The sequence below is a fragment of the Sorex araneus genome, chromosome 2 (genome assembly GCF_027595985.1).
Source record: "Sorex araneus isolate mSorAra2 chromosome 2, mSorAra2.pri, whole genome shotgun sequence".
Lineage (NCBI taxonomy): Eukaryota > Metazoa > Chordata > Mammalia > Eulipotyphla > Soricidae > Sorex > Sorex araneus.
This window is the reverse complement of record NC_073303.1, coordinates 234,068,676-234,085,056: the sequence shown is the minus strand read 5'-3', so window position 1 is coordinate 234,085,056 and position 16,381 is coordinate 234,068,676. Positions and strand designations below refer to the sequence as shown.

General features: G+C 55.7%; 1 protein-coding gene across 1 annotated transcript in view; it reads left to right on the top strand.

Moving 5' to 3' along the window:
* Nucleotides 1-16,381, top strand: part of LDLR (low density lipoprotein receptor) — a 28,159-nt gene that overhangs the window by 9,668 nt on the left and 2,110 nt on the right. Inside the window, exons 5-17 of the mRNA XM_055126871.1 lie at nt 1,632-1,754; nt 2,080-2,202; nt 2,707-2,826; nt 3,496-3,621; nt 5,396-5,567; nt 5,652-5,879; nt 8,206-8,324; nt 9,035-9,174; nt 9,916-10,057; nt 10,185-10,337; nt 12,577-12,708; nt 14,947-15,024; nt 15,382-15,539. Coding sequence (XP_054982846.1) covers nt 1,632-1,754; nt 2,080-2,202; nt 2,707-2,826; nt 3,496-3,621; nt 5,396-5,567; nt 5,652-5,879; nt 8,206-8,324; nt 9,035-9,174; nt 9,916-10,057; nt 10,185-10,337; nt 12,577-12,708; nt 14,947-15,024; nt 15,382-15,539 — 1,814 coding nt within the window. The remainder of the gene's footprint in view (nt 1-1,631; nt 1,755-2,079; nt 2,203-2,706; nt 2,827-3,495; nt 3,622-5,395; nt 5,568-5,651; nt 5,880-8,205; nt 8,325-9,034; nt 9,175-9,915; nt 10,058-10,184; nt 10,338-12,576; nt 12,709-14,946; nt 15,025-15,381; nt 15,540-16,381) is intronic.

Genomic DNA, 16,381 nt, shown 5'->3' with positions numbered 1-16,381 from the left:
ATCCAACCAGGGTCAGGAGCCTTCGAGGCAAGCTTCCTACCCACTGTGCTTTCTGACAAAACAAATCAATTAAAAAACAAATCAATTAAAAAATAATAAAAATACATGAGTGAAAGGTGCAAAAAAGTTGAGGGAAATGTAACATTTATGATAGCACAGCGGGTAGGGCATTTGCCTTACACGTGGCCGACCCGGGTTTGATTCCTCTGTCCCTCTCGGAGAGCCCGGCAAGCTACCGAGAGTATCTCGCCGCACGGCAGAGCCTGGCAAGCTCCCCGTGACATATTCGATATGCCAAGAACAGTAACAAGTCTCACAATGGAGACGTTACTGGTGCCCGCTCAAGCAAATCGATGAACAATGGGACCCCAGATCCTTTTTTTTTTTTTTTTGCTTTTTGGGGTCACAACCGGCAATAACAACCGGCAATACTCAAGGGGTTACTCCTGGCTCATGCAATAAGGAATTACTCCTGGCGGTGCTTGGGGGACCCTGTGGAATGCTGGGAATCAAACCCGGGTCAGCCGTGTGCAAGGCAAATGCCCTACCTGCAGTGCTATCACTCCAGCCCCCTATTTTGTTTTCTGTGGGGGCAGGATGACTCAGGCAGCCCCTGCTCGGTGGTGCTCCGTGCTTGGGGAGACCGTGTGGTTTTGGGGGTCCCTCTCAGAAGTCCTGTGTGCAGGAGCCTGCCACCAGCCCTTTGAGCATCGTCCTGGGGCACTGAACCCCAACTTCTTTTCATTTTGCTCTATGACATCCATAAATCTTTTAAAAATTATAAAAGATAGTCCCTGACTGAGCCCATCAGGAGTTATTCCTGAGCACAGAGTCAAGAGTCAGCCCTGAACACTGTTGTGTGGGATCCAAAACCAAACCTAAAAACAATTTTTTTTTAAATTTCTCTTTGGGGCTAGGGCAATTGTACAGCAGATAAGGCTCTGGCCTTGCACACAGCTGGCCCAGGTTTGATCCCTCGAACATCAGAGGGTTCCCCAAGCCCACCAGGAGTGATCCTTAAGTGCAAAGCCAGGAGTAAACCCTTAGAACTGCTGGGTGTGCTCCCCGCAAACTTTTTTTTTTTTTTTTTTTTTTTTTTGCTTTTTGGGTCACACCCAGCAATGCTCAAGGGTTACTCCTGGCTTTGCACTCGCACTCAGGAATTACTCCTGGCAGTGCTTGGGGGACCATATGGGATGCCGGGGATCGAACCTGGGTTGGCCGTGTGCAAGGCAAACGCCCTACCCGCTGTGCTTTTGCTCTGGCCCCTCCCCCTAAACTTTTTATATGAGGGGCCTGAGACAGAGTCTGGGGCTTAAGGCATTTGCCCTGCAGGCGGACGACCCCATGCCATCCATGACACTGCACTGGGCCCCTTAGCATCTGCACTGCTGTCCCCAGCTCCCATTATCCCTGATACCCACCCCGCTCCCGCCCCCGCCTGCGTGGGGTGTGAAGGGGGAAGTCGAGACCTGAGAAGGATCCCAGGGCCGAGCTCCGGCCTTGCACGCAGCAGCCCCAGGTTTGATCCTGACACCGCCCTGTGAGGCTCAGAAGCCAAAGCCAGAAAACTGGGGGTTCTCCCACTCTGGCCTCTCCTGATGGGACCTGTCTGGTGCCACCCCCTGCAGCCATCACCACGTGTCGCCCGGACGAGTTCCAATGCTCGGACGGCAGCTGCATTCACGGCAGCAGCCAGTGCAACGGGGAAGTGGACTGTAAGGACGGCGGTGACGAGCGTGGCTGCATCAACGGTCAGTGCGTGTTGGGGCTCCGGGGCCCCAGTGGCGGGGGGTTGGGGGGGAGAGGGTCACTACCACTAGCGCTCAGGACTCAGTCCTGGCGGGGCTCAGGGGACCCTGTGGGGGTCCAGGCATTGACCCAGCTCAGCCACGTACAAGGCAGGCACCCTCCCTGCCGTGCCGTTGCTCCGGCCCAATGTAACTGATCCTGAGCGTGCGGGCCCAGGGTTCAATCCCAGCACTGCAGGGCTCTGAGGCGCCCAGCGCATCTGGTGAGGCTTCTGCGTCCATGCGGGCTGGTGAACTCAGGACACTGACCTTCCCCTCCTGCTCCCAGTGACCCTCTGTGAGGGACCGCACAAATTCCAGTGCCACAGTGGCGAGTGCATCTCCATGGACAAAGTGTGCGATACAGTCAGGAACTGCCAGGACTGGTCGGACGAACCCCTCAAGGAATGCAGTGAGTTCCCAGGGGCTTGGCAGGGGTGGGTGGGGGTGGCCAGGATGGTTAAATCGCACGTGGGGTGCCCAGAGCTTTGCCTCGTGACCATGTAGCTACTCTGTATCCTGGGTACTCTTCCTTCGGGCTCCGAGGCTCTTATATTCTGGTCCATACACCGGCACTGCATCTGGCCCTGGCCCTTTCTCTTCGGGTCACACCCGGCGATGTACAGGGGTTACTCCTGACTCTGCACTCAGGAATTACTGAGAATCGAACCCGGGTCAGCTGCATGCAAAGCCCTACCCGCTGTGCTATTGCTCCAGTCCTACCCCAGCCCTTCCTTAACCGATTCCTTTTTGGCTGTTTTTTGGGGCCCTGCTCAGGGATGCGTGAGCTCTACTCCGGGCTCCATGCTTGGGGCTCACTCCCAGCAGTGCTGGCGATAGAACTGGGGGCTCCAGGGGTGCAGAGAAGGGGGCCAGGAGGCCCGAGTGAGAACCATACCCCCCACCCCACCCCCAGAGACCAACGAGTGTGCTGACAACAATGGCGGCTGCTCCCACATCTGCCAAGACCTCAAGATCGGCTTCGAGTGTCTGTGTCCCCTGGGCTTCCGGCTGGCAGACGGGCACAGGTGTGAAGGTGAGTGCGGGGTGTCGCTCCCCACACCCCAGCCCGCCTCTGCTCTGCTCGGCCTTCGCAGTTGGAGGAGAGAAGATTCAGTGAGGTGTCCATGATTCATTGGGGGCGTGCTGGATTCATAATGGGGGGGTCCAGGGAGATAGATCAAAGGGCTGGGTACATGGGCCAGAGCAGTTGGACAGGAGGAAAGGCCCTCCCAGGTTTGATTCTCAGCAGCCCATATGATGCCCCCCACCCACGCCCACCAGGGGTAAGCCCTGAGCAACGTCAGGTATAACAAAAACAACAAAAAAACCCAAAATAAAAAAAATCAAAGGGCTGGGTGCAGTTTCTGCATGGGCAAGCCCCGGGTCTAACCCTCAACCCTGCAGGGTTCCCTGAGCACTGTGCTGAGATTCCCCCCAAATAAAAATCACCTTAAGAAGCATCTAGAGATTCAAGACAGTTTGGCAGGGAGAGCGCAGCTTGGCCCCTTCCCCAGAATCAATCCACTGGCAGCTGTGTATTATTTTGGGGGGCCACAGCCAGCTGTACTGAAGGCTCTGAGCTCGGGGATCACTCCTGACAGGGCTCCAGGGACCCTGTGCAGTACCGGGAACGATCCTGTGTTGGGCGGGTACAAAACTAGGGTTCTAACCGCTGAGCTCTCTGTGTGGCCCCCATTGGCAGATATTGACGAGTGTCAGGAGCAGGATGTCTGCAGCCAGCTCTGTGTGAACCTGGAGGGCAGCTTCAAGTGCGAGTGCACGGACGGCTTCCAGATGGACCCCCAAACCGGCGCCTGCAAGGCCACCAGTGAGTGGGGTGTGGGCAGGCTGGGACACAGCCGTGGGGCTTTCGTCATCTGAACCTCACTTCCGATGAAATGACTTGGGGACAGACAGCCCTTTTTTTGGCTTTTTGGGTCACACCCGGCGATACTCAGGGGTCACTCTGGCTCTGCACTCAGGAATTACTCCTGGCAGTGCTCAGGGAACCCTATGGGATGCTGGGGACCAGCCACCTGGATCAACTACATGCGAGGCAAATGTCCCCCACGCTGGACTATCTATCGCTCCAGCCCAGATAATTGTGTCAACCGAGAATTGGGCTGCCCTGCTGGGTCCAGCTGCTGGTTAATCAGGGGGCAAAGGACATCTCCTGCCTCAGCCCAGTTCTGGTGCTGAGAACCCGGCCAGTCAAAGAGGCGTCACCTTCTGGATGTGGTGTCGCTCTCCCGACAGAGTTGGCCGACTTGGCATCCATTCCCAGCTCAGCCTCCTGTGTGACCTTGGGCAAGCCACGCGACCTCTCTGAGCTGTAGTCACCCTGGCTAAGGAAGGGGGTTCATCACAGCCCCTGTCTTGGGGGCCGTGGTGGCCAGAGAGGATTCATTTGAGAAAACTTTGTAGGAAAAGCAAAGCGCGTGGCCTGCCTTCCCACCTGTCACTAACCCCTCCTGCCCTTTCCCGTGCTGAGGCGGACGGCGGGTGTTGGACGTGGTTGGGTTCTGACACATGGTCCAGGGATTGAGGCATCTGGTTTCATCGGTGCCACCCCGACACCACCGCAGGCGAACCCCCACGCACAGAGCCAGGAACATACCTCAGTACTTTGGTGCTCAAAAAAAAAAAAAATATATATATATATATATAGATGACTACATTCTCACTTAGGAGGTGGGCCAGCAAATATTGAATGTAATCAATGACTGTGAGTAATTCTATGGAAAATAAAATTAAAAAAAAAAAGAAGCAGGACTGAAGCAATAGCACAGTAGGTAGGACGTTTGCCTTACATGCAGTTGATCCGGGTTAGATCCCCAGCATCCCATATGGTCCTCCGAGCACCTCCAAGAGTAATTCCTGAGTAAAGAGCCAGGAGTGACCCATGCGCATTGCCAAAATCTAAAAAAAAAAAAATCTAAAAAACAACCAAAAATCTAAAAAAAAACCTAAAACAAAAAAATCTTTAAAAGAAAAATAGACCCAAAAATCTTAAAAAAAAAAAAATCTGAAAAAAAATCTAAAAAAAAAAGAAATCTGGGGCTGGAGCAATAGCATAGAGGGTAGGGCGTTTGCCTTGCATGCGGCCGACCCGGGTTCGATTCCCAGCATCCCATATGGTCCCCTGAGCACCGCCAGGGGTGATTCCTGAGTGTAGAGCCAGGAGTAATCCCTGTGCATCGCCAGGTGTGACCCAAAAATCAAAAAATAAATAAAGAAATAAAAATTTTTTTAAAAATCTAAAAAAAAATAGACCCAAAAATCTAAAAAAAAAAAATAGAAGAGGTGAGACAGTGATTGAAACATAATATTCAGAGCTAGAGGATCGACCTGAATGAGAATAACAGGTGGGCCAGAGTGATAGGATAGCGGGGAGGGTCTCTGCCTTGCACATGACCGACCCTGGTTCCATCCCTGGCACCCCATAGGGTCCCCGAGCACCGCCAGGAGTGATCCCTGAGCACAGAGCCCTGAGCTCTGCCGGGTGTGGTCTCAAAACAAAGAAAAAACATCACAGCCCAGGTCTGGGGGTCCCCCGGCTCTGGGGGGCTCCCAGCCCCACTAACTCCCTCCTGCTCCCCCAGGTGCCATCGCCTACCTCTTTTTCACCAACCGCCACGAGGTGCGGAAGATGGCCGTGGGCCGGCAGGAGTACTCGAGTCTCATCCCCAACCTGAAGAACGTGGTGGCGCTAGATGCCGACGTGGCCGCCAACCTCGTCTACTGGTCCGATCTATCACAGAAGAAGATCTACAGGTGGGGCCCGGCGGGAGGAGGGGGGCAGGGGCTGGGGGTGGGAGTCCCCAGCCCTGACGCTGCCACCCCCCGCCCTCCTCCCAGCACCCAGATCAGCGGCGTCCCCGGCTCCTCCCCGCACCGCACGGTCATTGGCGACAACCTGCAGGCACCCGACGGGCTGGCGGTGGACTGGATCCACGGGAACCTCTACTGGACCGACTCCGGGCCCGGAACCGTGTCCGTGGCCGACACCGGCGGCACCAAGAGGAAGACACTGTTTGCCGAGAAAGGCTCCCGACCGCGGGCCATCGTGGTGGATCCCGTCCACGGGTGGGTCCTGGCTCAAGCTGGGAAGGGGTCCAAGGCTGTACATCAGAGAGAGGGGCGGGACGCAAGACCCAGGGGCACTGCAGGGTAGAGTCCTCTTGGTTTGGGGGCCACACCCGGTGCTGCTCAGGGCTGACTCCTGACTCTGTGCTCAGGGACCACTCCTGGCTGTGCCCAGGGGACATTAGGGGTTGCTGGAGGTCGAATCCTAGTCAGCTATGTGTCGGGTGAGCTCCCTCCCCGCTGTGCTTTGCTCTAGCCCTCCGTGGCCCTCCATGGGTCCTTGACATTGAATCAGCCGCTGGGGGCCTGAAGAGATGATCTTCCAAGACAGCTTGCAAGCGGCTGAACCTGGTTTGAACCCCCGTCCCTCGAGGTGTGAGCACTGAACACCAAGCTGGGAGTAACCCGCCAGCATCCCTGATGATCTGTCTGTTCCCACCCGCCCCAGAAACCCGTGGCTCTTGGGACTGGAGCGATAGTACAGCAGGTAGGGCGTTTGCCTTGTGCGCGTCTGACCTGGGTTCAATCCTTGGCATCCCATATGGTCCCCTGAGCACCAGCCAAGAGTAATTCCTGAGTGCAGAGCCAGGAGAAACCCCTGAACATCGTTGGCATTAAGGAAATGCATTTTATATATATATATAAACCCGTGGCTCTGAGAACCACAGAGGAGCGAGAATCACCCTTGGGTTTTGGAGGTTTGATGGCCCTGTGGACCAGGCCAGGAGGGCACTGGGCTACCCGGTCAGCACTAGGCCACTGTGGTGGCCGCAAGGTCGCCGGCCCTGGGCGCAACCACCCCCTGTCCTCATGGGTGTCTGCTTGCCCTCATCCCTGCTTACTCAGCAGCCCAGGGGTCTGCAGGGACGGGCCGTGTCCCCTGGCAGATGGCTCCGTGGACTCTGTACCTCTCAGCCCCCACCTCGCCGGCCACGTGTGGGATTTCATAACCCGGGGTGCGGGCGGGCCCGCTGGTGCCTAGAGGGCACTGGGTTCTTGACGTGGGGGCCAAGGCTCCAAGGGACAGATCTGGGGGCACAGGATCCCGTGCGAGACGGTGTTTGGGGCTCAGGGCCTACTCCCAGCTTATTGGTCCAGGGGGACATGGGGGACCCTGCAGTGCTGAGGATAGACCCCAGAGCTCCTGTCCCCAAAGCTGAGCTCAGGCCCCTGATGCCTCCTCAGATGTTCTCATCGTGGGACATTGCAGAGGACAGAGACAGTCCCAGACTCAGTTGGGGGTGTCCCCACTCCTGGTGCTGCCGGGGTGACTGTGGGTGCTGGGCTCTGCACTCTGGGAGTACTGCTGGTGGTGCTCGGTGCCGAGCATCGAGCCCGGGTTGGTCACATGCAAGGCAAGCGCCCTCCCCACTGTCCTATCAGGCCCCAGCGGTTTCCATTTAGTATTTTTAATTTAAATGATGCTTGGTATAGGCGCTGAAACGATTGCAGAGTGCATAGGGTGTTTGCCTTGCACACAAGCGACCTGGGTTCAATCCCCTGCGCCCTGCAGGGTCCTCGGAGCCCCTCCAGGAGTGATCCTGAGTGCAGAGCCAGGGGGTCAAACTCAGAGCCTGGCACCTGCCGAGCTACCTTTGACTCTCAAGCTCTTCCTGTTGTTCTTTAGCTGGGGGTGGGGTGGGGTGCGAGAGGTCGGGTTTCAGGCCCTTCTGGGGTGTTAGGCCACTGCCCCTCCCAGCTCTGGGCTCGGGGGGCCAGGAGGTATGGATTTTTCTTTTGTTTTTTGTTTGGGGTCCACACCCAGCAGTGCTCAGGGGTGACTCGTGGCTCTGCATTCAGGAATTACTCCTGGTGGTGCCAGGACCCTCTGAGGTGCCGGGAATTGAAGCCAGGTCGGGTGCGTGCAAGGCCAGCGCCTTCCCCGCTGTCCCAGCACTCAGGCCCCTGTGAGGTGTTGGGCTGAACCCACCTCCGCCATGCAAGGCAGCCCTGAGCGTCCTTTGAATCCTCAAGAGTCCTCCTTGTTGGAAAGATGTGAAGTGGGGCCGGAGCTGTAGTCCAGCAGGGAGGGCGTTTGCCCTGCATGTGTCCGACATGGATTCAATCTCCCGCACCCCGTAGGGTCCCCTGAGCACTGCCTGGAGCAATCCCTGAGCACAGAGCCAGGAGTCAGCCCTGAGCACCACTGGGGGTGGCCCTCTAAAACAAGAGAGAGACTGCAAAGGTCCTTAGGGACCCTGGGAATCCCAGTTGCAGCCCTGATGCCTTTGAGGAAACAAAAGCGTCTGATCCCCAGCAGAGCGTCCCGGTTGCTCCCCAACAATGCTGTGGCACTTACCCCCTCTCTGTGTCCCGCCCCCACCAGCTTCATGTATTGGACGGACTGGGGGACCCCAGCCAAGATCAAGAAGGGGGGTCTGAATGGAGTGGACATTTACTCGCTGGTGACGGACAACATTCAGTGGCCCAATGGCATCACGCTGGGTAAGTGCTGGGACTGTGACTGTGACGGGGTGGTGTGGAGAAGGGGGAGAGGGCAGGGGCACCCCTAACAGACCAGACAGGACCCCCTGGGATTTGTTTTCTTTTTGGTTCTTTTTGGGGAGGGCAAGGGTCACACCCGGCGATGCTCAGAGGTGACTCCTGGCTCTGCACTCAGGAATTACTCCTGGTGGTGCTCAAGGGACCCTATGGGGTGCCGGGAAAGAACCTGGGTCAGCCACATGCAAGGCAAACGGCCTCCCCACTGGACTTTCACTCCGGCCCTGGGGGTTTTCATTTACTATTTTTAATTCAAATGATATGTCGTGTCGGGGCTGGATGATTGCATAGTGTGCAGGGCATTTGCCTTGCAAGCATCCGACCTCAGTTCAGTCCCTGGCACCCCATAGGCCCCCCTACCCCAGCCCCACCAAGAGTGACCCCTGAGTGCAAAGCCGGAAGTAACCCCTGAAGTAACTGCCAAGTGTGACCCAAAGCAAAAACAAATGATATTTGGGCTTTGTTTGTTTTTTCCTCAGGGGACCACACCTGGTGATGCTCGGGGCTGACTCCCTGCTCCATGCTCAGGAGTTACTCCTGGCAGTGCTCGAGGGACCTTGTGGGGTGCTGGGGATTGAACTGGGTGCAAAGCCAAGCACCTGAAATCCCCCACTCCCCGTCCCTGATATTTCATTGTTCCATGTGGGTTCTAGATCTTTCTGGCGGCCGCCTGTACTGGGTGGATTCCAAGCTGCACTCCATCTCCAGTATCGATGTCAACGGAGGGAACCGGAAGACGGTGCTGGAGGATGAGGCCAAGCTGGCGCACCCCTTCTCGCTGGCCATCTATGAGGTGGGGCGCGGGGCTGACAGAGGGTGCACCCCGGGGCTTCTCCCCAAAGGGCTGAGGACGGACCCAGGGATTCTTGCTCCAAGCTTTGCACATTTGGGGGTGTCGGAAGAGTTTGCAGAGGGTGAGGGGGTCTCAATTTGGGTTGGAGGTGGTTGCCCAATGGTGAAACTTTTTTTTTGGGGGGGGGGTCACACCCGGCGATGCTCAGGGATTACTCCTGGCTCATGCATTCAGGAATTACTCCTGATGGTGCTCAGGGGACCATATGGGATGCTGGGAATCGAACCTGGGTCAGCCGCATGCAAGGCAAACGCCCTACCCGCTGTGCTATCGCTCCAGTTTTGGGGTCACACTCCACGATGCTCAGGAATTTTTTTTTAATTTTTTAATTGAATCACAGTGAGACACACAGTTACAAGGCTGTTCCTGATTGGGGTTCAGCCATATAATGCTCCAACATGCGTTCCTTCACCAGGGTACATTTACCGCCACCAATGTCCTGTCCCCAGTGTCCCTCCCACCTCCCGCTCCTGCTCACCTCTGTGGCAGCTACTTTCCTGCTCTCTCCCTCCTCTCTCCCTCTGCTCTCTCTGTCCTCTCTCTTTCTTCCCCATCTCTTGCTCTCTCCTCTCTGTGAAGCCCCCCAAAAAACTTTTCTCTTTTAACCAAAGAAATGATGCTTCCACCTCGGATTGTGCCTCCCAAACCGAGCCTCTGTCTTCTCTTCCTCGTGTCCCGCAGGATAAAGTGTTCTGGACGGACATCATCAACGAAGCCATCTTCAGCGCCAACCGCCTCACGGGTGCTGACATCCACTTGGTGGCCAAAAACCTGCTGTCCCCAGAGGATATTGTCCTTTTCCACAACCTGACCCAGCCCATGGGTAAAGATGGCGCGGCTGCAAAGCCCATCCCGCTGGGTTGCCCTAGAAGTTTCTGGAATTTTCTAGAACTTTCCAACTTTGTCCTTACCCTGTCTCCCCCTCTCACCCATACACTCTTCCACTGCAGGGGTGAACTGGTGCGAGAGGACGACTCTCCAGAACGGTGGCTGCCAGTACCTGTGTCTTCCGGCCCCACAGATCAGCACCCACTCCCCCAAGTTCACCTGCGCCTGTCCTGACGGCCTGGTGCTGGGCACCGACAGAAGGAGCTGCCTGCCAGGTGAGTGTCAGCCCTGGACCCCCGGCTGGAAACACGGGGGCAAGCTGGGCCCTGCGCTCTGAGCCCTGTGAGACCTGAGGGTCCCACATTCCCTCCTCAGGCCCAGAGTGACACCCACCTCTCTGCACTGGGTGCCAGGCTAGAGCGATAACAGTGGGTAGAGCTTATTCCTGACTCTGCGCTCAGGTGGTAGGGGGCCCCATGGGGTGTCGAGGATCGAACCCGGGTCAGCTGCATGCAAAGCAAGCGCCCTCCTTGCTGTGCTGTGTCTCCGGCCCCACCTCCTTTTTCTCTTTTTTTAAAAATTCTGGAGATTTCCTTAGGCATGACGGATGAACTCATTGTCCTGGGGTTTGAACCCTCAAAGTCCACTCCCCTCCCCCAGAGTTGTGGGGAGGGTGCAGGACTGAAGCATCTGGAGATGCTCAGGGCCGACTCCCGACTGCACTCAAGAATCACTCGTGTGCTCACGGAACACTGTGGGATTCGGGGGTCGAATCCCAGTGGCTGTGTGTAAAGCAAGAGCCCTCCCCGCTCTTATCTCTCAGCCCAAGCCTGGAGATGTTTCTCTGTTGCCCGCCCCCCGCCCCCAACTGAACTCACTGCATGCCCTCCCCTGAGAGCCCCTCCAGGGGCCTCACTCAGTACTGAAGAAACTCTCAGGCTCTGAGTGCAACCACGCAGCCAGTGACGGCAGGAAGCGCAGCTTTGGATATTTCCTGCCCTGATATGATTACTCATATCATATCATATCATATCATATGATTACATTACCCCTGGCCAATGTCCCTATAGATTAAATTCTGGTGTAAAGGGACCAATTCTGCAAGGCACTTTAGGCCTCCTCTTAGAGAAAGCAGTTTGATTTTATGGGAACTCTGCGGCTGTAAGCCCACCACCTCTCCATATTCAGTGGGTATATGGCATGTTAAAACAAAAACAATGTATTGAATGTATTGGGGAAACTCCTCGTAGGAGGAAAAGTATGCTTGTATTTTCACAGGTAAAAAATCACAAGGGCGGCGGTGCGCGGGGGAGGGGGAGACGCAATGATGTGTGTTCTGTTCTGTGGTCCGGGGGCACTCGGGGCAGCTCTCTCGCACCGCTCGCGAGAGCCACTGTGTATGGACCAGAGGATTGGGACGGCTCCTCCTTGTGCTCTGCTTCTGTGTGTGCCGCTGTGCTCTCTTCTGTCTGTCTCTCTGTCTCTCTGTCTCTGCCTCTGTATGGTCTCTCCTCTGGTCTCTTCTGACCTCTGTCTCTGCTTCTGTGTCTTCTCTGTTCTTCCCCCATGTCCTCTCGTGTGTCTCCTTCTCTGTCTCTTCTGTCTTCTTCTGTCTCTTCTGTCTCCCCTCAGTGCCCTCACAGTCTTAGTTTAGATAGCAAATTACATAGGGTGGTGACACAAAGGTGGGTTGAACATTAACAAATCAGCAAAGAAGGGTAAGACCATTTCTTGAGGAGATGAACAAAATCTCATCTAAGGATTTTGATGAGATTACTAGGAGACCCCACCGCTCAAGGGTGGGGTCCAAACAAGGGTGTGTCAGGGTGTGTCCCTTTCTTCCTTCCTCAGCTAGTAATCCGATTAAATGGTTATAGTGAATTTACTTCTAATATTTCTAGCAATGTCATTCTGTATGAGCACAGTAAGAGATATATCAGACTTAAATTTTGGTTCTTCCTGAGGACATTCACTATCTATTCCAGACCACAGTCCTCAGGCCAGGTTAGTCTTCCTAGCCCCAGCAGGGTCCTAGTCTCGTCGTTACTTTTGGATCATGACAGCATTTGTCTATGACCACGCTCTCAACTTACAGTTGAGTATTGTGGTGCTTTGGCCTGGCCCATTTCAATGCCAGGGTAGCTCACAGCTTGCCCTAGGTCCAATCCGTCCCTCGTCAGGACCCTGCTTTGGGGGTACTAGGAACTAAGGGCAACTGAGTTGAGAAAGCATATGCCCAGGAGTAAATATTATTGGAGTCAATCAGCTCCCAAGTTACCTTTTTGGGTCACACCCGGCGATGCTCAGGGGTGACTCCTGGCTCTGCACTCAGGAATTACTCGGGGGACCCATTGGAATGCTGGGAATCGAACCTGGGTCGGCTGCGTGCCAGACAAATGCCTCCCCTGCTGAACTGTCACTCCAGCCCCTGTCCTCAGTGATTTCTTGGTGGCTGGTTGGTCACCTGGGAGGAGGCTCAGGGGAGCCCTCGCTCAGGATGTTTCTTGTTCACAGAACCTGTGACAACCAGGTCGGTGTCCCCTGCGGCCAGCACGACAGAGAGAACACCAGAGCACACTGCCAGCCCGAGACCCCGGCTCCTCCCGGAGCTTTCCACAATGGAGACTGTGAACTTGTCCAACCCAGGTAATGGCTGGTCCACCCTGGTCTGTGTCATAGAGATGAGCACTAAGTGGGTCCCTTTGAGAGCTGAATCATCTTGGCAAAGAGAGAGAGCATAGGGGCCAGAGAGGTAGACCAGTGGTTAGGGCTCGTGCCTAGCATACACCTTACCAGGGTTTGATTCCCAGCACTGCATGGTCTCCTGAGCCCCACAGGGGGATCCTGGAGTGTTGGGGTGGCCAGAGTATTCCTTGGACACTTGCATGGACCCAGTGGCATAGAATATCACGGTGGGGAGCTGGCATCACCCCACCACTTGGGAGAACCCGAACACCTGAAAAATTACACGTATTTAGTCCTGGGGCCTTTGAAGACTCTCGCCCACTGGGTGCGTGTGGCCTGGGGTCTTCCTTTCTCTATCAAGCAGCGCAGACAGTCCTGCCCAGCCTACTTTTGGAAATTGTGGACTCTAGAAAGGTGCTCAGGCTGGTTAGTCACCCCAGAGCCCACCAGACCCTGGGGCCAAGTATCAGCAATGATGGGCCACAGAGATAGGACAGTGTGATGGGCGCTTGCTTGGGGACCCCATTCTTTTATTTATTTTTTTTTCTTTTTGGGTCACACCCAACAGTGCACAGGGATTACTCCTGGCTCTGCACTCAGGAATAACCCCTGGCGGTGCTCAGGGGACCATATGGGATGCTGGGAATTGAACCCGGGTCGGCTGCGTGAAAGGCAGACACCCTCCCTGCGTGCTATCGCTCTAGTCCTGACCCTGGTTCTTTCCCTCAGGCTAAGTAGGGTCCCCCCAAGCCACGCCGGGGGTAATTAATGAGCGGAGCCAGGAGTAGGGACCACCAGGTGCAGCCCCAAATTTTTTTTAAATGCCCAGTGTGGGAGCTGCTTGCCTTGCTCGCAGCCAAATCTGGCTCAATCCCAGATACCTGCACAGTGGGCACGGTCTGTTTTCTCCTGAAAAAAGGACAGATCTACTTTTTACTCTTATTTATTTATTTATTTGGGTTTTTGGGTCATACCCGGCAGTGCTCAGGGCTGACTCCTGGCTCTGTGCTCAGGGGTCACTCCTGGCAGGGCTTGAGGGACCCTATGGGGTGCCAGAGATCAAACCTGGGTGGGCCACAGGCAAGGCACGTGCCCTACGTGCTGTACTATCACTCCAGCCCACATTTCTGAGGGTACCCCGTTTCTCCCTGGCTACTAGAATTTCTGGGGTTCCCATGCATTAGCAATGTCCCAAGGTTTGTGCTTCCCTGTTCTCTGTAGAGAAGGGGGACAGAGGCAAGATTCAGCTCGGTACCCCCAAACATTGGGGTGAGGGAACCGCCATCAAAGGAACTGGGGTGCTTTGGGAAGATCGTTAATGCACATAGTTATGAATGACCCTCGGGGCCGCAGTGATAGTACAGCGGGGAGGGCATTGGCCTTGCACACGGGTTCAATCTGGGTTGAATCCCCGGCCTCCCATAGGGTCCCCTGAGCACTGCCAGGAATAATTCCTGAGCGCAGAGCCAGGAGTCAGCCTGAGCATCAATGGGTGTAACACCAAAAAAAAGCAACACTGTGTACCCTCACAGGGGCATCTTCTTCAGGTAAATACAAAATATGTCCTTCCACCAACGAGCCACAGAATGGCTCTATGGAGTGTTGATTTTGGGTGGAGGATGTGGCCATAGCAGAAATTCTGTTTGTTTTTGGTTTTTTGGGGGGGTCACACCCGGCAATGCCCAGGGCTTACTCCTGGCTTTCCACTCGGGAATTACTCCTGGAGGTGCTCAGGGGACCGTATGAGGTGCCGGGGATAGAACCCAGGTTGGTCACGTGCAAGGCAAACACCCTCCCTGCTGTGCTATGGCTCGGGGCCCATAGGAGAAATTCTTGGGAGGTTTCTGGGACCTTCTATGGTGCGGGGGGGGGGGGGGTGGCTAATATGTTGGCCATAAGCAAGGCAAGCGCCTTTGCCACAGGACTATCTCCCTGTCGCAAAAACAAAACAAACAAACAAACAAACAAACAAACATGTTCTAAGGAATTTCTGTCCTGGGCATCCCCAAACCCATCACCCCACAATTCTGAGGGTGCCCCCTTCCGTGCTTTATCTGGACGAGGAGGGTGAAAGCTATAGACAGCTTACTACCCTCCAAGTTTGGGGTGAAGGAATCCCGACGTCGGTCATTCTGCAGACAGTGGGTGATGGGTGGCTCCCCTTTTGCCGTCAGCCTCACTCTGTCCCTCTTCTCACAGTCCAGGCCGCTGGGGCTGGCACGGAGCAGCTGGAGCAGACAGGCGGCTCGCGGGCCCTCTACGTCGTCCTGCCCATCGGTGAGCCAGTGCTGCCCGTGCCCCTTCCCTGCCGCCCTCACCAGCCCCCTTTCAGTGGAGCTGAGCCCCATCCGGCCCCTGCCCATGACTCCCCTCTGGGCAGAGGCCTCCCTGGCCTGGGACCCCCATCTGCATTCCCGAGCTGCCGCCGCTAGTTTCCCAGCGAGAATTGCTTTAGGTTCGGGACCCGGGACTAGGCGGCAGTGGGGGGAGCACTGACGAGGGAGTCCCTGAGCATCCCCCAGCACCACTGGGTCTGCCCCCCAAACGCAGCGGAACGGAAGTGAACCCCGGGGTGCGGCGGGCGGGAAGGCGGGGCGGCGACCGGGCTCTGGGGTGACGGCGCCTGTCCCCCAGCGCTGCTCCTCCTGCTGGCCCTCGGCACTTTCCTCATCTGGAGGAACTGGCGGCTGAAGAGCGTCAACAGCATCAACTTCGACAACCCGGTGTACCAGAAGACCACGGAGGACGAGGTTTGCATCTGCAGCGCCCAGGAAGGCTACAGCTACCCCTCGGTGAGCGCAGCCCCACCCTGGGCCGCCCAGGACCTGCTGGGGCGGGGCTTCATGGTCAGGGGCGGGGCTTCATCATTCAGGGGCGGGGATTCTGCCTCCACGGAAGGGGCTTAGGCTCGGACTGGGGCTTCGTCCTTTAGGGGTCGGGCCTTCAGCCTGGAGACCTGATGCCAGAAAGACCCCAGGGGTTTGTGGCCTGGGAAGGAAAGGATGGCACTTTATTTTAATTTTATTTATAAGAGTAACTTTAGATACTCTCGGTAGCTTGCCGGGCTCTCCGAGAGGGGTGGAGGAATCAAACCCGGGCATATCTAATAAAATCATATTCCAAAGAAATTCTGTTGCATGTTGGCAAACTTTGGGTCTTTTACTTTTTTATTATTTTGTTTTTGTTTTTGTTTTTGGGTCACACCTGGCGATGCACAGGGGTTACTCCTGGCTCTGCACTCAGGAATTACTCCTGGCGGTGCTCAGGGGACCATATGGGATGCTGGGATTTGAACCCGGGTCGGCCGCGTGCAAGGCAAATGCCCTACCCGCTGTGCTATCGCTCCAGCCCCAAAACATTTAACTATATTAAACACATATTTAGAGCTAATTTAATAGTGTATTTGTGCCCATTTCTTTTTTTTTCTTTTTCTTTTTGGGTCACACCCGGCGTTGCACAGGGGTTACTCCTGGCTCTGCACTCAGGAATTACTCCTGGCAATGCTCAGGGGACCCTATGGGATACTGGAAATCGAACCGCATCCCATAGGGATGTGTGCAAGGCAAATGCCCTACCTGCTGTGCTACCGCTCCAGCCCCTATTTGTGCCCATTTCTATATAAAAACTTGGTCTT